Source organism: Hyposmocoma kahamanoa, unplaced genomic scaffold (assembly GCF_003589595.1).
Source record: "Hyposmocoma kahamanoa isolate Upper Pololo Valley unplaced genomic scaffold, ASM358959v1 93, whole genome shotgun sequence".
Lineage (NCBI taxonomy): Eukaryota > Metazoa > Arthropoda > Insecta > Lepidoptera > Cosmopterigidae > Hyposmocoma > Hyposmocoma kahamanoa.
The window spans coordinates 22,223,200-22,249,189 of record NW_020654810.1 but is presented as its reverse complement, the minus strand read 5'-3'; the positions used below and the strand labels follow the sequence as shown (position 1 = coordinate 22,249,189).

The 25,990-nt window shown below is 36.0% G+C and overlaps 1 protein-coding gene across 2 annotated transcripts in view; it reads left to right on the top strand.

Moving 5' to 3' along the window:
- Positions 1–25,730, top strand: part of LOC113237303 (superoxide dismutase [Cu-Zn] 2-like) — a 33,790-nt gene extending 8,060 nt beyond the window's left edge. Inside the window, exons 1-5 of one of the 2 annotated variants that reach the window (XM_026473699.1) lie at positions 14,426–14,440; positions 15,781–15,863; positions 17,684–17,896; positions 17,984–18,234; positions 25,573–25,729. In XM_026473699.1, coding sequence (XP_026329484.1) covers positions 15,795–15,863; positions 17,684–17,896; positions 17,984–18,234; positions 25,573–25,669 — 630 coding nt within the window. In that variant the 5' untranslated portion in view covers positions 14,426–14,440; positions 15,781–15,794 and the 3' untranslated portion in view covers positions 25,670–25,729. Of the gene's footprint in view, positions 1–14,425; positions 14,441–15,780; positions 15,864–17,683; positions 17,897–17,983; positions 18,235–25,572 lie in introns of those variants that run through there. The other variant, XM_026473700.1, reaches the window with a different exon arrangement.
- Positions 25,731–25,990: the final 260 nt, after the last annotated feature.

The window sequence follows — 25,990 nt, the reverse complement described above, 5'->3', positions numbered from 1 at the left end:
AAGGTAGTGGGTGGGTAGGGTGTTTTACATATATTCAGTATAGGTATTAGCTACATATTCGCCTCTTTAAATATTTATCTCGTTCGTTCAACCTGTCACCCTATATATGTATAATTTAAAAATTACTGCCGATTTTAAATACTTTTTTGTTACAGGTATATTAATACTTAATTCAATTTTGCCAAAATTACAATTACGCCAATGTTGCACCTACGGAAGAAAAAAAAACAATGGAAGTGCCTTAGGCCGCAATTACTATCAGAACCGATGACTACGACCACGTAATTACAAATTTAGAAAGAAATAACAAATTCTGGGTTGTTAATATAACGAACGACCATATTGCAGGGGTATAAGCTTTACATTTGTTTCTTGTAACAAAAAAATTATTATATTTCGATAAACAGAAAATTGAAAATTTACTAAAACATGACTTTTCGATGATATGAAATACCATCACAGGTAATATTTTTGGTACGGCTATCAGTTTTGCACTCCAAATCAGCACTATAAGGCGTTTTCCTAAGATTTTAGAGAATTTGCACGAAAGAAGGACACAACCATACCATACAAAGCGAAAATAGCGAATTGAGCTCAGATAGGTCTTTGGAGACCCATGGTTCGCACGCGTCGGACGCTAACTAACCATTTCTACAGTATTACTTGTTCTGTAGTTGCACCAAATGAGCGAAAGGTGATTTTGTCAGATGAAAGTTATACAAATAATACGAACTACATGAAACAAATTATGTATATATGAAATTGTATAACTGTTTAGTATTTAAATAGTAGCGCACACTAAAATGTCAGTAGGTACCTTTCTTGTTGTAGTGCTCATGCATTTCATTTAATTTTTTCATTGTAATGTGCCATTGACTTACAATTATATGGACGTCGGGTCCGCGCTAAAAAGTGTCCGAACTTATAGGGCGTTAAAATCGTAGACAGAGCGTCATTCACGCTTTAGTCTTCGTTTGTTCGACTGACAGCGAAGCAAGCAAAATTAGACAGTACTGCGATGACTTTACAATTTAAATTCAACGTTTTAGCTTTTTCATATTCCTTTACATGTCACTACGTTTAAATAGGTTGACTTGGGACATTTTTTTCGTGGTTTTTGTATTAGACCCGTCGTCCATTTATTAAAATTTGTAAGTCAATGTAATGTGCAAATAAAATTTTATCATTACAGATATACATCCAAATCGATAATGTCACAGTTCATCATTAGTTAATTATTAAATACATTAATTAAATTACATACATCATTATAAACATTTAAAACATTAGAACACACATTAGAAAACATTATAATGTCTAGGGCAAAGCCTATGAATTTCGACATTGAACAATAAAATATGTAAATTTCTTTAGAAATGTCATTCAAAATGCGCAGTCACGTGTGGGTCCGTCCGCCTCCGGTATCAGCGGATTGCACAGAAATCCGCGATTAACTTAAAGATATAAGCGACTAGAGCCAGGTTTATTCAAGCTTCGAGTTTATAGTAGCTACGTATACCTAGGACAAATGATGTCGAGTACATATTACTTAACCTTACCTATTTCTGCCACACCCAGTTATGTCAGCATTACAGTGTTCCGGTTTTGAAGGGTAAGGGTGCTGGTGAAATTACAGACACATGGGACTTACCAACTTGTCTCAGGGTGACGGGCGTAGTGGTAGTGCCCCTCAGATCTTTGCAATTTAAAGCTCTGAGTGGCACTGTAACTGTTAAGGACAGGCGTGTGGCTTGATATCATAAAAAACCTGATTTTGTTACTACCATTCTTCAATCTCCACCATTATACTAAGCTCCACTCTACAGTGTTGCCATTTTCCACGTAACCAGAATAAATGAATAAATAAGTATTAGACAACATCACATACGTTGCTTTGATCCTAAATTAAGTAACTGAACCACTTGTGTTATGGAAATCGGAAACAACGACGGTACCACAAACAGCCAGACCCGAGACAATATAGAAAAGTTAGTTTTTTTGCGGATCAAACTCAGGACCACAGAGATGGCGGCACCATGAAAATCGGTGTGCAAACCACTCTACCATCGAGGTCGTTATAATGAGATGAACAAAAAAATTACTGTTGGTTTAGTAGATTTTTAATACTTTTTAATTAAGTGACTTAAGAATAAAAAAAAAGAACAATTCAAGATTATAATCTAGATGAACGTAAAATTTCATCTCTGTTGTTCAATACGTTAGTACTAATGTTAGAATAGATCTACCAAGACCATTAACATTATTTAACCAACTTAATCTCTATATATCTACTTAACTCAAAATGAGAGAAACTTTTTGTGAAGTAGTACTAAACAGTTCTTCCCATATGGCTTCCGCGGCCATATCGCCTTCCGAGGGGAGGCTCCGTGCACCCCTGTCCTACCTACGCCTATCTCAAAAGCATGATTGTAATAATTCATTTGAAGAGAACCTGCCACTCAGTTAACGAAACGTAGAGCATCCCAATGTTGTCATGTGATTTTGTAAGCAGGCGTGCTAATGATATATATTTGCAAATACCGCGGACGAATTATGGAAAGAAAAACATAATGTACAAAGGAGCACAAATATACAACAAATTACTGAAAGATATTACGGAAATGTTTATTCCATTCCAATTATTCAAAAGGAAATGAAAATGCCACATTATGAGAATTTTTTTGCAGGTTCGATGTTTTATTTCTATATTTAATTGCAATGCATGGCAATTGATATATATTTCATTAAGGCTTTGCCTTTGTTTTTTTTTCTTGTTTTACTAGAACACGAAATTTTATCTGTTACCTAATACCTTAGTCTCAATATTTTGTCGACAATAACTCTCTGTAGAAATTTTAAGACACCTTGTATTGCTCTAAGTGAATATTGTATTCTATTGAGAAATAAATATCATCATTAAACCATAATTATTCTACCCAACGTAAAGCTTGTAAGTCCAATCACAATAAAATTTAGCATTTTCTAAATAAATCTCAGTAATAATTTAGAAAAGGAACAATTTCGTATTGAGCCACTGGTCTTGAAAAGCAACGATATTAGTAATTAGACCGTGAAATTTCCTATAACGTATAAAATAATAATAAAATTACGTTCAACGAGATACGACCTACACACGTAATAATGTCAAGTTCAACAACACCACCAAGGGCAATAAATTCATCGTGATGAATCGCCGACAGCGTTTAAGTCAGAGACCTTTTATATCAGTCGGTTAGCATTGATATTCTGTTTTTATACGTCAATGTTGACGTTTAAGAACCACTATTTTTACTAATCGTTTGTGAAATATAGAAATAACTTTATATTTATTTCAAACTGGCTGTTAATCGTTATATTCGCCCAAACATGTGTCACCGTATTCTACTAATATACAGCGTTTTTTTTAATGGGACAGTATGGGGAAATCCGAAAACAAACAAGATACAAGGAAACTGTCTTAGGAAACATTAACTCTTTTTTTAACAGACTTCAAAAAAGGAGGAGGTTCTCAATTCGACTGAATGTTCTTTTTTTTGTGTTACGCGATAACTCCGGTATTTGTCAACCGATTTTCATGATTCTTTTTTGTTGGAAAGGGGGTACTTCCATAATGATCCCATTTCATTTTGAAGAAAATCATCCACATTTAAAGGTGGCTGTTCACGCATGAAGATTCATTTTTATAAATAGCGCCTAACTTTAATTTAGGAGCAATTATTTTAATGGGTTATTTTGCTATTTCTCCAATTCAAGGCGTTTTTCTCTCAATATACTTTGAGTAGTGAGAACCGATTATTATTATCTCCAGTGTCCTGTATAGTGGTGAACTAGGGGATATTTCAATAAAACTTAGCAAATAGACGTAATTCCACGCACTTTTGAGGTCGGTTTTATTAGTACTCTGTACTGAGATTATTTGTGAAAACAATTTCGGTATAGTCAAGTTTTTGGTCAAGCGTGAATAGTCCATAAAAAAATTTTAAGAAGCAACATACATACAATATAATATGACAATAAAATAAACTAAACAAGTGATCTACACGTATTGCACTTGTCGGCGACGTGTGGCGCAATCTGGTGTCAGGTAACCGGCCGCGGAATCGTCGATACATGACACCCTTCGGCCATAACTCTTCCTTCATGAAGGTCGATAGACGTCCGGTCGGCACTCTCACCACAAACGAATTAAAATTCACGTTGTGGCGGGACTCCAACAGCTCGACCCTAAGGGTGTATTTGGCTTTTAGCCTGATGTACTCCACTATCTCCTCACACTTCGTGGAGTAATGTAGTCGCGACATGTACAGCAGCGTCGTGGATGTTGCCGAACGGAGTACTACGACTGTTAACCTGAGAGATAAGTCTCATATGCCAGTCATTTCACCAGGACATTTACCCCTTAGAATAATAACGCATAGAATGATAGTTTCATATCAAACGAACTGTCACAAGTGAGGCAAAAATCAAATTCATGTAGGCTAGTTTTAGTAGTAGGTTAATTTTCGGTTTTAGTGAATATTTATATAAAAATACAAGTTGAAACGCATTACTTCCTTCTGGAATGTGATGTTAGTATCTATTTTATGTTTGTCTGACGTATTTTTACACTCATTTACCGCACATTTTGTCATTTTTAGCTAAAATTCTGGAGCTGTTCGCGGTGCAAGTTGACCTTGAGCACTGACGGCCCGCCCGCTCGTGTAGGCCCTTTGGGAGCGCTTCAATTTGCCTCACTTAGCGTGTGCGGGCTAGGTTTCTATGCGTTATTATTCTAAGATTTACCCTTTAAAACTGGAACGCAATAAAGATCAGATTACTGCTTGGCCGCAAAAATAGGTAATGTGGCAGTACTTCCCTGGACGAACTCTTTAGCAAGGAAGCAGTAGCAGTAGCTGCAATTAATACGTAATGGCGATGCAATCGCGCGATTCACATACGCGAATTTGAATCGCTACTAGAAGTCGAGTGTGTATTCACTCTAATGCGTACAGGTTTCTAGAGTTGTTAACATGTTAAGTATCATTATATTTATAATGTATGAGATGATTTTATCTTTATGGGTTTCCTTACACGACAACAAGATTATTTTAAATAACATACAGACAATATATATTATACCTGATAAGTAGAACTGAAGATAACCTTATAATTTTCCAAATGTTATTATAGTATTTATGAGTGTATTTATTAGGTATAACAACAAATTGAAAGTTTACTTTAATAAGTGAAGAGATCACTGTAAGCGTCCACGTCAGTGGTCATATCTGAAACAGAAACTCTTGTAGAAGAAGATCAAGACACCACTACATATACGAAGTTCTTTGAACAACAAGCCGCAAAAAATTTCCTCGAAGGTATAAATTTGTCTCAAATGGAATCGCCGATGAATGCGATAAAAGCGAATCAGAAGAAATTACATTTTCCTCTACTAAAGTTTTGGATTCTTTATATCCGTTGAGAAAAAAACGACTTTTTGTCACGACAACGACGTTGCCGACGAAATATGTCAACTGATTTAAACATTTTGAAACAAACACCAAATGTTAAGCCAAAACTTATCTTAAAACATCAATGAAAACTACATCTAAATTAGATTAGACCTTGTGGAGATTAGCGTACACAAACCTACAGACAAACAGACAAGAAATCGTTTTTTAGGTTTAGTAAGCGTGTCTTCTGCAGGAAACTCTGAATTTTACTTCACTATGTTTTTTTATATAGCCCGCACTAGGGAAACTCTGTGTCGCGGGTGCTATGGTCACACACATAGACAACCACTATCAACACACAAAACACTATACTATCGTGCAATAAAAATATACAATAAAACACCGCCTTATATAAAAAACGAAGCAAATGATAATTTATTCTTTCAAAATTTAAGAAAATATTTAACGAATAAAAGCTATTATAAAATTGAAGAGTATATAAATAAATAATTAAATAACGTAAAAATATTTCAACAATTACACTTCAAATGAACACAATGAATCAAACTATAAATACTTAATAATTTTATTTATTTTATTTTTATTTATTTATTAAGTACTACCACATCATATATATTACAACATTCAACATACGGAATTACATCTGATATATATGACAATTACGGTGTACATAGCATTTATAATAGAAGGGTTACTAAAACAACTTATATTAAATTAATTTAAATTAACGTTATCAATACCTACTGCTCGAATTTGAATAATTTTGAAATTTTATTGACAAAAATATTTATTGTCGTGGTACACATCTAAGTCCTCGATTTTATTATAATAGATTATAGATTTTATTATAATTAATTGGTTATGAGTTTATATACGTGTTATTTCTGACGAGTTCACAATATTAATTAATATATTCTCTCGACCTTCTCCATGACGAGTTTTAGAATTTATTTTGACATTTTTTGTTTACGCCTCTCAATTCCTATATTACTAACCTATATATATTAAAATATTTTATTTTTTATTTTGTTTCATTATATTTTCTTATATTGTATTCAATATCTTGTATTACACTAGTCTTAATGTAACATATTTGTAACACCTGACTGACATATGACAATAAATAAATACAAATACACTTATTTTCAAATGCCCGTCATTCTCAGTTTGTTTTCCATCATCACCTTCTGCTTAATCGCTGAAGCGAGCAGTGTTCCTCGTTTAATTTTGACGTTTACCAGTTACCAAAAATCTCTTATGCGATAAACATTAAGCACAAAAGGTCACAAAAAAAAAATTAAATATTTTTTTATAAAACCCATTGACTTACAATTATATGGACGTCGGGTCCGCGCTAAAAAGTGTCCGAACTTATAGGGCGTTAAAATCGTATACAGAGCGTCATTCACGCTTTAGTCTTCGTTTGTTCGACTGACAGCGAAGCAAGCAAAATTAGATAGTACTGCGATGACATTACAATTTGAATTCAACGTTTTAGCTTTTTCATATTCCTTTACATGTCACTACGTTTAAATAGGTTGACTTGGGACATTTTTTTCGTGGTTTTTGTATTAGACCCGTCGTTCATTTATTTGTAAGTCAATGAGTAGAAGCGTAATTAAGAATAATTTATTACTGTACAAGTACCTACTATATTTTACAAAAAAAAAATTAAGATAGAAGTAATGTAAGTATTAACCAAGGTAAACGAGTAAATAGTCGTTTAACTACACATTTATACAGTTCCCCATAAAAGTATGGGGAACTGTATACGTTTTTACAATAAGATTCCGGTGCATATATTAAGATTATCATTTCCTAAGTTTAAAAACTACATTAAATATATTTTGATTGAAAAGTCATATTACGAAATTGAAGACTACGTGTTAGATAAAGATTTATGGAATAACGACATGGCTCCAGAATCCACACAAATTTTATTCAAAGTGTATTCCATAGCATTTAAGCTTGTTTCAAAAGAGCAATCCCTAGAGTTTCTTGCTCGTTCTTCTCAGGGAGGTCAGCGTAGTGAACGAGCAGTAGCTTAAATGTGACGTTTTCAATTGTAAATTTATTTTACCTATGGAATTAATGATTCTTTGACTTTGACTTTGAATGAATTGATTAATTATACTCTAAACACAAAATTACTTTAAAAAGTTGTTTACCCAAGGGGCATTTTTCCATTATAATTATTACTCGTAATGTTGCGAGTATTATCCGTTAATAAACGACCCCAAAAAAGGTTTATGACGTATGAGATGTCACAGTGACAGTTGTTTGTTTACATTTTTGAACTCTAATTCCATCTCTAAGTTCCTTTACGTTTCCATTAACGAGTGTCTAGGTTTATGGAACCAAGGAATCCGTCTTTCATTTAAAATTAACACCTTGTGATAGCGAGAGGAAACAAAAGTCTAATTACAACTAGTAATAGAAATATAATTATTACGATAAAGTTCAATTATTAATCGGACTTTGATTTACGGTTTTCCGTTCTACAATTACTGATATAATAGCGTGAGTAATAACTTACCTACTCTACTCATTAAAGTAAAAAAGCGTGGAACATTCTAGATACACATTATTCTTATTACCGAAATAAAATTAATAATTGATTTACCAAATACAAAAAAAACTGTAACAAACACTTAGAGAAATACATAAGGTTTTCTGATTGTATCTGTATAAACACGTGGAAGAATTCGTGAGGTCCGTTGGTTCGTCCCGTGGCTTAGTTGGCATAGCGTCTACCACGATTTGTTGGGAGACGTTGGTTCGAATCCAACCGGATCGAAGTATATTTTTTCGAAAGTGTTTGAAATTTGTTTAATAATTATAACAAAATAAGTGGAGTAATTTAACAATTTTTTTTTATAATGTCAAGCGACGGGACGAACAAGTCGTGCACCTGATGGTAAGCTATATGGCTGTACATGACAGTTGCAGTGCCACTCAAAGCTTTAAATCGCAAAGATCTGAGGGGCACTGCCACTGCGCCCCTCACACTGAGTTGACAAGTCCCACGTGTCTGTAATTTCACCAGCAACCTTACCCTTCAAAACTGGAATACAGTAATGCTAACATTACTGCTTGGCGGCAGAAATAGGTAAGGTGGCAGTACTTCCCTGGACGGATTCTTTCACTAGGAGCTCTGCTGCTACTTAAAAAATGTCAATTTCAGACGAGTTGTCTTCAATTTAGAAAAAATCCGCTCCGAATAATATAAAATATTTTGTTGCCGCCGCTGAGTACATCAGTCGCTCACCGCTGTCTGCGTTAGGCTTGTATAGTTCATGAACTACGAACTATTAGGAATATATTCCCTACACTGACCGACATGAACTAGTTCGTCTTGCACGGTTTTAATAGTTCATCGTTATTTCTAGTTCAGTACGAACTAGGAATTTTCTGCCACTGCGCCCGTCACCCTGAGACATAAGAGCGTTTGTGCACTACGTCCGATTCATATCAACCCGAAATGTCACAGGTGTCCGAAGTGTGATTTTATCTCTGGGTGTACAAGCGATATCGTATTGTGTCAGATTCGAATCGGACTGAATGCACAAGCGACATTTGAAGTGGGTCCGAGTTTTCTAGATTTACATAGTCTCTGTGCAAACGCGCTTTCCCTTCGTAGGCCTACCACAACCTCTTAAAACAATGTTACTTTAACCTTACATTAACTTTTCGTACCATGACGCGCTTAAAGCAAGCTTATTAAAATGTTAAAACTATGATGTTTTATTGGCAGCTTTGACTATTCATTCATTCATTTCGTATTATGACGCGACTTTAACATTAAAGTAATATTGTTCTTATGTCAAATTTTGCAATCTTAAAATACACACATCAAAAGTGTCTAGGGATCAAGTGAATATTTTTGAAATAAAAATTATTTAAGCAATATTTACCAAATCCAGTCTTCCAGGACGACTTCTTACTTTAATGCTTATGTTTTATTTAACCGCTTACCCCTATATTTAATTAAAATAAACTAAAATTGATGTTTTTGCAAATTGTGGGAAAAAACTCAAATTAACGGCGTCAATTAATTGACAAAAAAATGGCGAAAATGATGATTTTGCTCATTTTTATTGTAAAGATAAGAAAATTAATAAGCTGTATTTCCACCATTAACACGAATCACACAATTACAGCGATTTGGCATGCTTAAGATGAGTTCATCAAAATCACTTTGAGGAATGGCCGCCCATGTGTTTTGTAACAAGTCAAAATATTGTTGTAGAGTATGTACGGTATGCATACTCGGCACAGCTCTTCTTTGAAGCATATCCCATGCGTGCTCAATTGGATTGAGGTCTGGCGATTGAGCAGGCCACGGCAGAACGTTGATACGAGCTTCGGCACTCTAGTCGTGTGTGGACGTGTGTTGTCATGCATTAGTTGAAATGAATCACCCAACTGGCCTCGCAAAGGGATGATAACATCTGAAACAATCCTCTCTGCGTAAACTTAAGCATTGAGGTTACCCCTGATCCAAATGAGATCGGTTCTTCCGCCGATCCAAATACCGGCCCATATCATTATTGTTCCCCCACCATATGGATGAACTTCCTGGCAATATCTCAAACGTTCATGACGTCCAGATGTTCTCCAAACTCGAGTAGGTACGTCTTGTATCCGGTCTCATACCGAAGCGGGATTCATCCGAAAAGCACACATAGCGCCAGTCTTCTTCCTCCCAGTTTCTGTGTTCGCGAGCCCATCGTAAACGGGTCCTGCGACTGCAGGGTGCAATAGGTGGAACTCTGAGCGGCCTTCGGGATCGCAGACCCACTTCACGTAAACGATTTCGGATTGTTTGATCGCTTATTAGCAAGCCTGAGGAGCTGTGGAGCCTCGTAACCAACATCATGGCGGTCATGGTACGATTCCGTCGAGCAGTATTTTGGATATACCGGTCCTGTCTGCGAGTCGTGATGCGAGATCGTCCTCCATGTCGCTCGGCCACGCTGCCCGTCATGCGATAGCGCGTCCAGAGGCGACTTATGACGCTCTGTGTAGTGTTAAGAGTGAAAGCCACAGCACGTTGCCTGGAACCAGCTTCCAACATTCCGACGGCTCGCATCATCACTTCTCGGGTTAAATGATGTCGTCTCTCCATAATAATGTAAATTGTTTCGGTTCCGATGCAGATATTGTAATGATTTTGTCAAAACGCTATAACTCATTTTTATACAAAACCACATTGACAATCGATTTTCTTCTTATTATCGAATTTTAAACAATATTCCTTATTTAAATGTTAAAACTCACTAAAAAGTATCAATAGCGATACAAAAAAGTTAATATAATTAACCCTAATTGCAGCAATACTCTTAAACGTACTTGATCCCTAGACACTTTTGATGTGTGTAGTTACACGGATGCAATGGAAACAATATTATTTTCAGTTTTATTGTCTTAATATTGATTTGTAATGATTAAAAGTTAAGTTGAACTTATATATTTACATATATCTCTTCAATATTTTGTTTATTTTTTATTTAATAATAATTTCTCGGAAAATAAAAAATACGCTATGTTTATTTCGTAAAATTATGACAGCGACATATATATGCTCCTTGGCGATACTAACAGTTGACACTAGACTATAATTCCGAATTCACAACGTGACAATCAAGACTCAGCTTGTTTTATTTATTTTTCTTCATTGAAAACAACGTAATTTTACTTCATTATTACGTACTTTTCTTTTTTTGGTAGTTAAAATTCTCTGAATGTAAATAATATTAAATACTTTAACATTATACTACAATAGGACGATTCGGAACATCAAAAAAGAAAGAGATGGCATTATACAGTTCATATAGCGTTATTTCTTTCCTATTTTTAGTAAAGAATATACAATATTACTTACGAAAAATATGAGTAATGTTGTAATAAACTTACTATAAGCTTACATTGAAATAAGATTGTTTTTTGAAAGGTTATATATAGTAGGCCCCCTGATCTTTGTGATTTAACGTACTAAGCGGTACTGCAACGTCATGGACTTACCACCAGGTGGGCGACTTTTTCGTTGCGTCTCTTGGTCTTATTAAAAAAAAATATTGCAAGAAAATCAAAAAATGCTAAAAACTAAGAAAATTTTGTATGCCATACGGCGGATCACAGTGCTTCAAAATTCATTCTTGTAACGACTTTTTAACCTGTGTAAGTACATGATTTGATTTTTGTTGAGAGTCAATAAAGTCGAATAGTACCCAAGCGACGCATCATAAAATCAATCCAAGTACATAGATTATGTACGGTATAATAATATTTTACGCTGAACCCAAGCCGGCAAGTTATTTACACTGATTGATTGAAGTAAGTCGACCCGTATAACCGGTCCTCACTCGCCATTACAATTTGAGCTCTACCTTTAGCAACTAACACGAGCAGACCGAATACCTTTATGACGATATTCCTATTTTTAAAACTAGGAACTTTTGTTTTTTTAAGCACCTTTTATATTATATCAGATCGCCACAGAAATCTATAGATTTCTGTGCACAAGGTCACTGTCTCAAATTATTTCCCGGCGACGTATAAATACAGATAACAGCGAAAATACCTACGTTATAATAGCCTACTAAATCTGACTAATGACACCAGGCACTCACCACGAGGAAAAAGGAACCTAAGCACGCGCCCAGAGAGGTGAAAACGTTGCCGGCCGTGTGCAGTCATGCGGAGCCGATTGTTCATAAATGAAATACTTGTATGATTCCGGTTTGGTAGAGTAAGGGTGCTGGTGAAGGGCGCACTGACAGATTGCACCTCAGATCTTTGTGTTTCAAAGCTCCGAGTGGCACTGCAACTGTTATGGACAGGCGTGTCGTTTACCATCAGGCGCACGACTTGCTCGCCCCATCACTTGGAATCATATAAAAAATGAGCATAAATAAAAATGATCTTGATCTTGATGATGGTATATTTGACCAGATCTTTCTTAAGCGGGCAGCCTTTAGTGAACCATGGATGACTCCTTGTGGTTTAAGAAATATTTATTTGTCATGAGAATTATAACGAAAATCCACTTTTATGCGAAATTTTACATCCATATTTGTCAAAGTTCGGGCTTTATTGCGTACACATTCACATTATTAAGCTTATTTTGTAATGTCGACTCATCCGTAGAACAAAGGTCTATCTATGTGCAAGACTACTATTTGTTCTCAGGACATAGTACATTTCGTTCGTTCTTCTTCGCTGTGGATGTCCCATAGACCATTCGATTTTATATTTCCGAAACGAAATAAGATATATAAATTCTCAAAACACCTTTACCTACGCCTTAGTTTGAATAATAATAATAACGCAACACACTCATAGCCCCGCACTAGGGAAACCCTGTGTCGCGGGTACCATGTACATGTACACACACATAGAATAAATGTAGGCAATACACATATTTCTCCCGGCCTGGGAATCGAACACAGGACCTCTGCGTGGCAGTCCGGTATGGTAACCGTTCGGCTACGGAGGCAGTTAATAACGAAATTCGACTCATCCGAAGAACAGAGTCCGATAGAGAAAAGATAATTAGTACGTTACCAGAATAATGTCCTTATTCAAACTAAGGCCTATGTTAAGGTGTTTTGAGAATTTATATACCTTGTTTCATTTCGGAAATATAAAATCGAACAACGGTCGAGCTGATATCCACAGCGAATAAGAACGAACGAAATGTACTATGTCCTGAGAACAAGTAGTTTTGCACATAGATCTTTGTTGTTCTCGTAACGTATTTATTCTCCTTTCGCTATATAATCACATCGGACTCTGTTCTTCGGATGAGTCTATGTAACTAGTTTATAAATTAATTAAATTAACAAATAATACAATTTTTGTACACACAAGAAGGTAGTGTATGATATATTTTTATTTTTCAAAATTCGAATATTGCTTGTACACATAGAGATAAAATTATCCCTGTGACATTTCGGATCGTCATTTCTGGTATTCGGAACTGATACGAATTGGACGTAATACGCAAACCATAGCACATAATTAAGGTAGAAATTTATTCTGTTTCCAAACTTAACAGATATAGGAGTGAATGCATCTGGAAGCGATATTGATGATTGTTTTAAAATATCGGTGCTATTGAAATATATAATCTTTGTATAGAAGATTTGAAAGATCATAGTTTCATTATAATTGACAGCCAAAAAATGTGATGTAGCGTCATACGTAGAGGAAAAAAATGGTACGTAGTGCGGGGAGACTCCTTTCATGCACCCCATCGTGCTGTGACGCCACACCATTAAAGCTTTAAATCGAAAAAACCTGAGGGGCGCTACCACAATATCCGACACCTTGAGACAAAAAAACTTTGTCACTTGGTATCGTAAAAAATATATATTACTTATTCAATTGATATTCATTTATTTTTTTATGTGAAATTACTCCACGTAGTTTGTTGTAATTATTAATACAAAGATCAAACACTCAGAAAAAATTCCTTCGATCCGCCCGAATTCGAACCGACGTCTTCTAGCATACCGTTGCAGACGCTATACCAACTAAGCCACGGAACGAACCAGCGGACCTCACGAATTTTTCTATGTGTTTGTTGTCGTATCTTGCATTTGGTTTTTCAACGAGTTTTAGCCGTAGCGCCATCTATGAGAAATCTATGAAAGTATTTCGTCACCCAGTTAGATATTTTTACAGCTACCAGCCACGGCTAGAGATGTCGCCATTCACTGTATTTAATTTTTTATTGAATTCATATTCGATTATTTTTTATATGAAATTACTCCACTGGTTTGTTATAATTCTTTCTGAGTGAATGATTTTTATCTGAGTGTCCGTTCTTTGTATAATAATTATTACAAAATATATTGAGTTATAAATGAGCTTTGAAAACAAAACTAAAGTCAAAGATCAGTTTAAATTGGTAGCTTCTTACAACATCTTGTAGACTATTCGTTGTATTCGTTGAGTGGGACATTTCGCGAGCCCGTACCGGCGAGGTGAGTCGTGTTTTTGTTATTATACCAAACCAAGGTTATATCGAATATATGAACTAACACACATGAAACTTAAGATAATTTTTTTGTCCCAAAACTGTTTTCTCCTAAGTGTTGTTGTTTCAAGTGTTATTTCTAAATAGTTAATTAAATTAAAAGGGTTGTTAAAATAAATAAACCCTTATTTTAAACTTGCTTGTTGTGCCTGATGTTAAAAGTAGGTAAACACGAACCTTACATACAAAATTCAACTTTTACAGTTCGAATTTAAAAAATAGTATAGTTAATCATTTTCAGCTTGTTGAATCTTCTGACTACTAGAAGAAGTTGGCAACTAGTCGTCAAAAATTATGCTAAAACCCATTCAAACGGGAAATGTTATCATGCTCCTGGGCACCATGCCCTTTTTTTAACTTAACGATTTAAATTTACTCTATTTCTACTTATTTTTTCTTCCTAATATATTATATCACATTTAGTACGCAATAATAATTAAATAAATTTATTTTATTTCCACTAAATTTTGTTACAAAGTATTTGTTACAAAAACAGGTTTAATTTAATAAAGGACAAAATCTGTAGGAGAATGGAATCTGAACTAGATCAAGAGATCTGTGTTTAAGGTTTTCGGTATTCCCAACTCTGTTTCCTTTAAATACGATGTAACTGGATTTCGATGATAAGGTGAAAAAGTAGTTTCTGAAAAATTGCTAACATTATGAATCTTGCAGCCAACAACTTCCACTTATTTTAGGAAATTTAAAAAGTTATAACCTCAGTATCCTCTATTTTGCCACCTTTAGAGGTGGAATATTTTCTTCTTAATAATATCTAAAAAGGCATTCTACTCGCGTTTAGGTAAAAAGTCTAGAAGAAAAATTGTTCAAGACACTCATTAAAATACTATAAAATGTAATCGTCGATTGTGGCCAAGCATGTTTATTTATTTGATATTAAAAAATATTGTTTTTTTATTTTTTCTGACTTAGATTCTTATACAATTGATGACTCGGTGGCCCAACTGTTTGCATTGTGAACGGTGGATATGAAGGTCCCGGGTCTGTTTTCTATATGACCAATTTGGGAAATGGACTGTTCTAAACTGACTTTAGTCTGAATGTTCCGTGTAGAGCCCCTGTGTGAATTCTGTTGCCCTGGTAGTCATAGTAAATTCTCTACTTTGAGACCGGTTTTGGTGGTCTGGTATATAAGAAGAAATAAAATTAAGTTATACCGAAGTACGCATTTACTATGAAATTGTACGAATTTGTTAATTATATACCTTGGAAACTCTTTTGAAAATTCAAGAGGACAAAGTTCTAAAAACAAATTATTCTTTTCAGATAAAGAAGCGAAGATGATGAAACAAATGTTCCTTCTGGCTTCGGCCGCTGTCTTGGTGGCAGCACATCATGAGCCTGATCATGTAAGTCTTTAGCTGTACTTCCTTTTTTATGATACCCAAGTGACGGAACGAACGTTGCAGTGCCACTCAGAACTTTAAACCGCAAAGATCTGAGGGGCACACAAGTCCTTGGGACTTGTAACTTTATTTAATTCCTGTAATTTTATCCTTACACTTCAAAACCGGAACGCAGTAATGTTCACATTATTGCTTGGCGGCAGAAATAGGGAAGATGACAGTACTTTTCCGGACGAACTCTTTCATATAGAGATCTACTGAAACTACTCCATTTTCCATGAGACACCTGTCTATGTAAACGTTGTTACATTTTGTTTATCAATTCGTATCCGTGGTATATCTCTTCTTGCAGCAATCAATTCACATACATATGCTGAAGATAGACCTCATATTAGACGTCAGATAAATTAATGCTCTAGTTTGTGATACTTCTAAGTTAAACTGTTCTTAGTATGTAACTTGCATGGCATTTTTATATGTGAAATTTTTTATCAGAAAAAAAAAGAAAAGGGAAAGCACTAAACGCCCAAAATGTACTAAACATTAATACATGCTTTAGGCCCAAGCCAGTTTGCACTCAGTTTCGTATGAAAAAAGCAGTATTTTTAACCGACTTCAAAAAAGGAGGAGGTTCTCAATTTGACTGTATGTTCTTTTTGTATATATGTTACGCGATACCTCCGGTATTTGTGGACCGATTTTCATGATTCTTTTTTCGTAGGAAAGAGGGTACCTCCAAAGTGGTCCCATTTAATTTTGAAGAAAATCATCCACCTCTAAGGGTGGCTTTTCACGCATGAAGGTTCATTTTTATAAATAGCGCCTAAATTTTATTATAAGAAGCAATTATTTTAATCGTTGATTTTGATATTCTCCAATTCATGGCGTTTTTCTCTCTTAATATACTTTGAGTAGTGAGAACCGATTTTTATTATCTCCTTTGTCAAGTCCCGTATAGTGGCGAACTAGGGGATATTTCCATAAAATTTGGCAAATAGATGTAATTCCACGTACTTTTAAGGTTGGTTTTTTTAGTACTCTGTAATGAGATTATTCAAGATTCTCTATGGTCATGTGGAACATATAGCGCTAAATTTGAATGCGAAATTTCATTATAATGCACGACGGCAGTACATCGTACTACACACCAACGGATCTTGTATAACACATCAAGTGTTGTTGATTGTACATGAGGCCTTAGGAGGTTATGTGGGAATTGAAACTATTGTTTGGATCTAAATCGTGTTTTTTTTTAAACAAAATCTGTCAGCCATAATCATGGGATCTGTCAAGACCAACAAACGTTGGTTTTGTTTGAAAAACCAAATATACACTATTAAGAGCAAAACTCGCGATTGCATCGCTACACTTGCGGGGTTATAGGTGATTGCATCGATACAAAGACGCGACTCGCGTTTGCATCGCATTTGTATCGCTGCTAAAAGTCCCCGTTTGTAACCGCTCTTAGACCCGAAAAAGTTGTTACATTTTCAATGTGCAGCAATCGTAAGCACTCCATACTAAACTTTAAGTACTATATTTTTTTGTTAACAAAGAGCACGTAAATTAACGCCATACTTGTCAATACCCTATTCAAAATCCCAAAACAAACTACGCACGTAACCGTAACAAACAAAGTACATCCTATTCGATTCCAAAAACAAGTAGCCGACAATGTGCAAGTCAATTAAACCGCTAAGTCATTATGATAAGACACATTATACACCATTGGTTACCAGTTTAGTAAACATGTTGAGAATATAGATCGAATTATGCACTTATCATAGGTAAAACCGTTACTGCAAAGCTTTTCATGATTTCAGATGGTACCCCAAAAGGCTATTGTGAAGCTTTCCAGTCTATCAGGTCAAGAAATCTCCGGAAACGTGACTTTCACTCAATTGGCTGATGGCAAGGTCCAGGTACAAGGGTCTATCTTTGGTCTGCCACTAGGTGAATACGGCTTCCACATACATGAGAAGGGAGACATCACTGGTGGATGCTTGAGTACTGGTCCCCATTTCAACCCTGAACATGTAAGTTGCTCTTATTAATAGATTTGTCAATAATTTTTCATTTCTGTTTGACGCTCTTAGCTAAGTGCAATTTTATTCCAATTTCAGAAAGATCACGGTCATCCAGGTGACAAAAATCGTCACGTAGGAGACCTTGGCAACGTGGCCTTCGATGAAAATCGTGTTGCCACCATCGACTTTACCGATGACCTGATCTCGTTGATCGGTCCGTATAGCATCCTGGGCAGAGGTGTGGTACTTCATGAGAGGGCTGACGATTTCGGACGCTCGAACCATCCAGACTCGAAGAAGACAGGAAATGCTGGCGGAAGAGTCGCTTGTGGAGTCGTTGGCATCTTGTAGGCATTTTTTTGGTTATTGAGCGTTGAAGGAGTCAGAGATAGAATTGTTAGATGCTAACATGGTGCCTAAAGTCGAATGAACTCCTTTCGATCAAGCCTTAAAAGTCAAATGAGCATGATGACCACAAATGGTTACACTTCAGTTATAGCTTAAAACATTGACGGTAAACAAAAGAGGTGATTGCATATGTCTGACACCGTCAACGTTCGTTTTTCTTAAATGTTAATGTAGTTTTTTCTGTTAATTCCACGCTCTTCCATGTTTTTTGTAATCTATAATTATCAATATTAGACCTATTAATATTTTGTGTCGTAATGATTTTAGTAAGCTTCAGCAATACTTGTTTGTACAACCGGTTATTATAAAATAGAAATTACTCGTGACTTGACATAGTGGATTACATTTCGATATGTCGTAAAGCAGCTACTGCTGTTGAGACTATGGAATTGAATAAATTAACCTTTTGAAGTTGTTTTTCTTTTGCAATAATAGAGCAAAGGTGATGTTTGATATCTCATGCACTGGTATGTGACACTGATACTATAATTGTAATTATTCAGCATAGTTTCACCGTGCCCGGCCGACTTGCAATATATATTGAAGGCGTATTGTCTATTTACTGACGTGCACTAAATGAATAAAGTAAATTACAAGGAAGCGATTTTGTACAAGAATCCTGAATTGAAGACGGGTCCGCCTGACATTTGTATAAAACACGTTATTCAGTTGTATCACGTGGTAAAACCAGATTATAAATAGTTAACGAGCAAAAAAAATCTGTTGTCGTTTGCCTTAAATTGACGATCACCACAAATGGTAAAAAATACAATATGTAAATCGTTAAGGAGCTGGAGTTGCTCACCGTTAAACTGATAAAATGATAACTATTTAGGTTCGATAAAGTTTATGAAAATGGGAAATTAAAAAATTATATTCAGTTTGTTTTAATGGATGTCTCGTAACGTTTGAGGACTTATTCAACTTATAAACAGAACTGTATGACATCTTGTATTAATTGACTGGAATTATCGGCATCTTTGATAACACCTTCTCAAGAGACTAAGATCTAATAGGACTTATCCTAACCATTTTGAACTGTAGCTTCAAGGCCAGGAAGTCTACCACGAAATCCGATACTACGTGACTGCGTCCGCAATTAAGTTCATACGTACTACATTTTGTCAGTTTTACGACGAAAGTATTGTCAAAATTCGATACGAAAGCTGTCATTTGACGTTTCAGAGTAAGAACTTATATCAAAACACAATCTTCGTACGTGTTTCGTGGTAGACTCCTATCTGATACGAAGCTAAAACGATGGTGGTTGCTTCGTATTTCGTGGTAGACATTCAGGACTCCTGACGATCATTACCGTGAAAGTGTCAGCATTGTACAATGCTATTCGTACCTGTCAAATTCAATAATATTTCTTTTTTAGAACTTTCACCCATTTACTTGGGTAGACAAAGGTTCCACCACACAGCATCTTCAAATATTTAGTATCTTTCCTTGTTTTGATGGAAACTGCGACAAGCGCCTGTTCTTATATAGTTTATACGTCATGAAGAACAGATGTTATGTGTATATTTGTACAGGACAGGTTAAGCGTCTATATTTTTCAATATGTCTTCTGTTGAGCGTGGGCTATCTTCAGGTTTGCTACATATTTCCAGGAGTTTATCAATGAGGCTCAGACTTAGTAAATTGAAGGATGTTATAGAATATATTGTCAGGTACATGTTAGAGAATCGATAATATGCATGAGACGGGGATAAGCGTTGAATAGAGCGAGAATGGGGCCATTATCACTCTTGACAGTGTAGTTTAAAATTTTCTTTCTCTTGCACAGTAATTAGTAACACCAGAGACTTCTTCGAATAGCACGATTAATAGAGGCGTACCAAGTACATTTTCTTGCTGACTGATTTGTCAGTCTTCGTTCCACTCGGTGACGTCAATATTGCTCCGACGTCCACTGTGATATGCTAATTTGGAGCTGAAGTTTATTTTGAGTAACGGTACGGAAGTCGCAGACTTTTTTTTTAATTCAAATTTAAGTATGCATTTGACCTCCGTCTCACCTGATGGAAAGTGACGATGAGGTCGACGATAGAGTATGCACACCTAAATAATGCCTATACACTCTCGCCTTGAAAAGGTCCAAGTCATAACGTTCAGGGAACCTGCAGGCAGGGAATTCCCCTCCATAGCCGTTCGCCATATAAACGCGGAAGCGTAACGCTTCGTGCGAATCTTTGGAATATCCACAACATAGGGATGGAATCCAAGCCTACGCCTAGTCCCTCGGTGATGAAAAGGGGAAGGCGGAATTAAATCTTGTAATTCCATCGCACACTCTCCGTGATATGACTGTGATATCACAAATGTCTAAATTAATTAGCAATCACATCACAAGTCGGCGTCAGCACTGTGGATTACCAATAGACCTTAAAAGTTAATTCATCATCATCATTAACCCATTTATACGTCCCACTGCTGGGCACGGTTTCGTCTCAGCCGAGGGTTTAGGTCATAGTCCACCACGCTGGCCTAGTGCAGGTCGGGGACTTTACACTTTTTTCCGAGTGTTGTGAACCTTCTTAGTCGTGCCGGTTTCATCAAGATGTTTTCCCTTCACCGAAACGTTCATGGTACACATTCACACACATACATTCCGAGAAACTCAAAGATGCGACTCCGGATTCGAACCCACGGCCGCCGTTTGAGAGGCGGCAGATTGTTAGGCGGAAATTTTGACAACTCTCAACTGTATATTTTAATGCATTATGCAATTGACAAATAAGATCTTAGTATCAATCCTGCACTGGTGATTGATAATTACTATAAATAGGCCCGTGACGGCCTTATTTGTAACAAAGTTATATTCGTGCATAATCAAATACTACAAAAGGTATAAATATAGAATAGAGACGAGAGTTGGGACTTGTTTACTTCGGTTCACCTTGAAGCCACCTCAGTTATTAACCGAGACGATATCGTGTTACAATCTGAATTGAGTATTCTTTATTCGGATGCTAGCTATGACATGTCTTCATTATTGAATCTTTACAATGTACACCTTTGTACTTGAAGTTGGCACCAAAACTTGAGGGCTTATTCTGGACAATAAAATTAACACCAATTCACACGGACGTGAAGTGAATGAATCACCATTGAAATTATAATACCATTTATGAGAAACTGAGAACAACCATTTAAAAAAACAACGTACTTGTAAATGGCAAGAGCCAAATAAGCCATACGGCCAAGTTTGCCTGGTATGAATAAATTGTATTTGATATGAAAAGTTGTATATATTTTTTAAATTCGTATCCATTGTTTTATTCAACTCTATTTTTCGTTTCGTGTTTTTCATTCGTCACTATAATTTTAATATTTCTGTACTGTTAAATTCAAACATGGTTGCCCAGGCTCCTTGTGGACGGCCCAGTTTTACAATATACAAAGAGAAAAACAAAACTATAAAATGCGTCGTATAACAAAGTTATTCGTTTTGAAGTACATTTTTTAGGCTTTGGCGTTGGCTTCATAGACAACCTGTATATTGGCCATTTGGCTCGTGAATGAGTAAATGAAAGATTGATATTTTCTGAATCATCTAGGCAGTAAATTAAAACACTGCAATGTACAGCGAGTGACATTTGAAATTTGTGGCAAAAACAATTGTGTATTTCTTGCGTTTTCACTTAGAGGATGGAACTTTGACGTGACGGGAACTTTGACTTACCTATCGAAAATTAAATAACCAAAAGTCGGGTTAGCGCGTTTGATATATCGTTAAAACCAATACCGACACTAAACGAAAATTTCGCATTTTGTCTTCTTGTTAGTGTGCCGCTTCTCTACGAAGATTGGCGACCATCATAGCTACTCTTATTTTTGAAGCCGCCGCACCAAAGTGGGAACGTGTGCTAAAGTGGAACCAGTCTCTTAAGTTCTTCAACCACGAGGTTTTCCTTCTGCCTCGACTGCGGTTTCCTTGTCTTTATCCCTGCATTATTGGTTGAAGAATCCGACGAAGAACCTCATCGCATTCTGTAGTCTAAATTTATTTTCAGACACTTTAATGACCCATTCCTTGAAAGTTTACTTTTCCGTTTAATGACTTTATTGGTTTCAACGTGCGAAATGTTTTAACTTACGCGGAATGCGATCCAACATAACAGAGTATATTTCTTAACGTTTTTTAAGTCCGGCTTGCTATGTATGGTCGGATGGCAGTTCTTGTTTTTGTTTAGCCGAGTCGTCACCTTATTGTAAAGACTAGACCGGTCTCACGTAGAAAGCCTCGACCTGGGTGACCGCCGCTCTTTGAAACGATTATAATTTTCAAAGTCATGTCCTTAAACTCAATGCCATATTTCTGCATCTGCAAATCGGTCGTTACGTTCAATCGTTATTTATTTTCGTTTTCGTAATCGTTCACCCTCAATTGCAAGCTTATGAATTGTAGTCAAACCAGGGTCATATTATAATTTATAAGCTATCTGTCTGTACTTTGCTCTGGAATTCCACTTGTTTTCAATAACAATGCCAGCTCCAAGATATGGAATGATCTTTCCCGGCCAGTGCAAGAAGTCGTATTTTTACACTGCGTATTATACGTAAGAAATATTTTAACGGTCATTCTATGTCTAGTATTCACTATCTAATTTCCCTGGCAATTTTTACTATTTAAGCATTCGATTTATTTATCGTGCAATATTATTTAATATTCGAGTATTGTATTGTGAAATATTATTTAATAATTACACGATAATGTACTTGAATACTTAGATAATAAAAATTGCCACAGAAATTAGGCAGTGAACACTTGTCAGAGACCTTTAACTGGTTCTTATCTCGGTTATTCTTGCGCGATTGCATCGAGGCGATCGCCTATAAATCTCAAGAGTGCACGAGTGGTGTAATAGCGCGTTTGTATCAAAGCAGTCGCGCGCTTGCATCGCGTTTGCATCGCTGCTAAAATCGCCGTGTGTAATCGCTCTTAGAGGTAGGCCTTGAAGTGTAGTGGTACCTAAGTAATTCATGATTTTGAGCTAAGTATTTGGTAATCTACTGGAAATCTTAGAACTGGTATTAGGTATATATAACTGCCTCTGTGACCGAATGGTTACCATGCTCTGTCGGTCTGCCACGCAGAGGTCCCAAATTCAATTCTCGGGCCGGAAGAAATATTTGTATGGCTTACATTTGTTTTTCTCGTGAGTTTGGGTGTAATTTGTGGTTGTCTATGTGTGTGTGAATGGCACTCGCGATATAAAAAAAGCAACCCTTTAGTGCGGGGCTATGATAAAAAAAATCATCGATAGTTGCAGAGGCTTAACAAACTCAATTTTGTATGGCGGCTATCTTTTAGAAAAAAAATGTTCCAATATGGTACTCGATGACAGAACCTGGCCAGCGTCGTTGATAATTTTGTTTTAAAGCCATATACCTATCTCTGAAGCTTTGGCCGGACTGGGTAAATGTTGCAGTGCCACTCAGAGCTTTTAATGGCAAAGATATAAGGGGCAATACCACTGTGCTCGTCACCCTGAGACATAAGTTGACAAGTCCCATGTGCCTGTAATTTCACCAAAAAAAAATTGGTACTTAACAATAAAGCCTTTGTAGGTTCGTAGATTCCCACCACCAGCACTTTTTACAAAACCATATCGACGTTTTGCTTTTCCAGCGTCGATATCTAAAATATATGGACCGAATAGGAATGCAAGGGCTGATCGTTAACTAAGGGGAAACGGCGATAATCTTGACCAGAACGGAGCATCGACGAGCAAAATAAAAACATAGTATAATAAGAACAAGTAGGGCAACACCCGTCTGTTTGGCGCATAAATAAGTGCCTACATCTTGTTCGGAGCGTAGGGTTGTCACATTATTATTTTAGTTCTACCTACAGGTTATAAACAAAATTTAAAAAAGACATCACGTTATTCTCGCGCCATATTGAAATAACCTTTGTCATATGCAGAACTTGCATATTGAGATTTTTTATACTAATATAGCAGATAAGTATCTCGAAATGCGTGTTTGTATAATTGTGGGGAAAATTTAATGTTTAATGTTTAATGTTTATTTACTTTAAACAATAATGTACGGACATACAAAATAATTAATTATAAATTATAAAATAAGGCTAAGAAAATTGTACATTTCAAATTATGTAAGCCTCTGCAGCCGAACTAGGATTAAACCTGTATCTCAGCATGCAGCGCCTAACCCCAATGGTAACATAAACTTTAGCCAATTATAATTGGTGATCAAATTCGCACAACAAACTACTTAAACAATTTGGAAAATTTAGAAATAAAGATAACTTAAATATTAAAAACATGGAAAATTTGTCAAGAAATGAACACAAACCAAAAAAAAAAAAAAAAGAAGTTAATGCAAAAGGTTAGCTGTGTGCATGGGTAAATGTTAGTATGCGTGTGAATACGTGTGTGTGTGTTTAAATGTGTGTGTGTGTGTGTGTGTGTGTGTGTGTGGGAGATAGAGTGTGGATGGATTGAGATTGAAAAATGAATTTGAAAACCGCGTAACTCCGTTTTTGGACGTAATCTCTTTTTTACTCTTCAAGCGCAATATCGGGCAATTATAGTTTAAAATATAATTTCTTAACCCTTCTTAGTTACTAAGTAAAAAGTACAATCATAATTTGTCATATAAATTATTTCTAGTAGTTCTGTTTTTTGTGCCTACTTAAATGTTCACATTAGTGGCGGTTATGAAATCTAAGAATTTTGCCCACGAATATACATAAAGCGGAAATACATTTTAAAAATACTAAACAAACATTTCAATAATTAATAGTGTATGCGACTCGCGCTTTGAATCTCCAGTGCACAGCGAGATTATACAAATTTGTGCGTCCGTACATGGCGCGCGTGCATACATATAAGACGCGCTGCTACGTTTATACGTAGCTACACTTCTTTTCTAATTATCTTCTTCTAAAGTGCCTCTCTACTACAGGAGATTGGCCGTCAATATGGCAAACTTGTCCCTATCCATGGTCAAACGAAACAGTTGTTCTGCGCTCGTGACTTCAACCCACTTTGACTTTTTACTCCAGCGCGCCGTTTACCTTTAGTCTTTCCCATCATTATAAATTGAAGCAGTCGATATCTATCGTGTCGACTCACGAGACTGAGATATGCGATTTTGCGCTTCATGATAGTCGGCATCAGCTAGCGTACTGTCTCGTACGTGACATTATACGTCCAGTTGATACGAAGCGTATAGCTAATTATACTATGCTAAAATTACGTATTAATATCATCTTGACTTATACCTTGTTTTCTTCGCAGGAATCCGGTTTATGGTTGGTCAAACAGAGCAACGACATCCTCCCTTGCTTCAGCCATCCTGATACCAGTGACTGCGGTGCTCTTTTTAAACAACTAGCATTTATTCTGGTATCATTTGTATAAATTTCGTACCCTGGGTAACAAAAGCATAAAAATAACATGACCAACAAGGCCTACCTCTTAATTGAATCGGTTCCTGAGGTAGCTACGTGGTGCAGGAGGAGTGACAGTTTACGTAACAATTATGTCGCGTTGCACACGGAATAATTTCCACAAGATTTTTCGGACGATATGCAATAACAAGTTGATTGCAAAAAAGTGTTACAAACTTAAGAGTTAAAAGCTTAAATTTTTTTATGATATCAAGTGACGGGACGAGCAAGTCGTGGGCCTGGTGGTAAGCGACACGCCTGTTCAT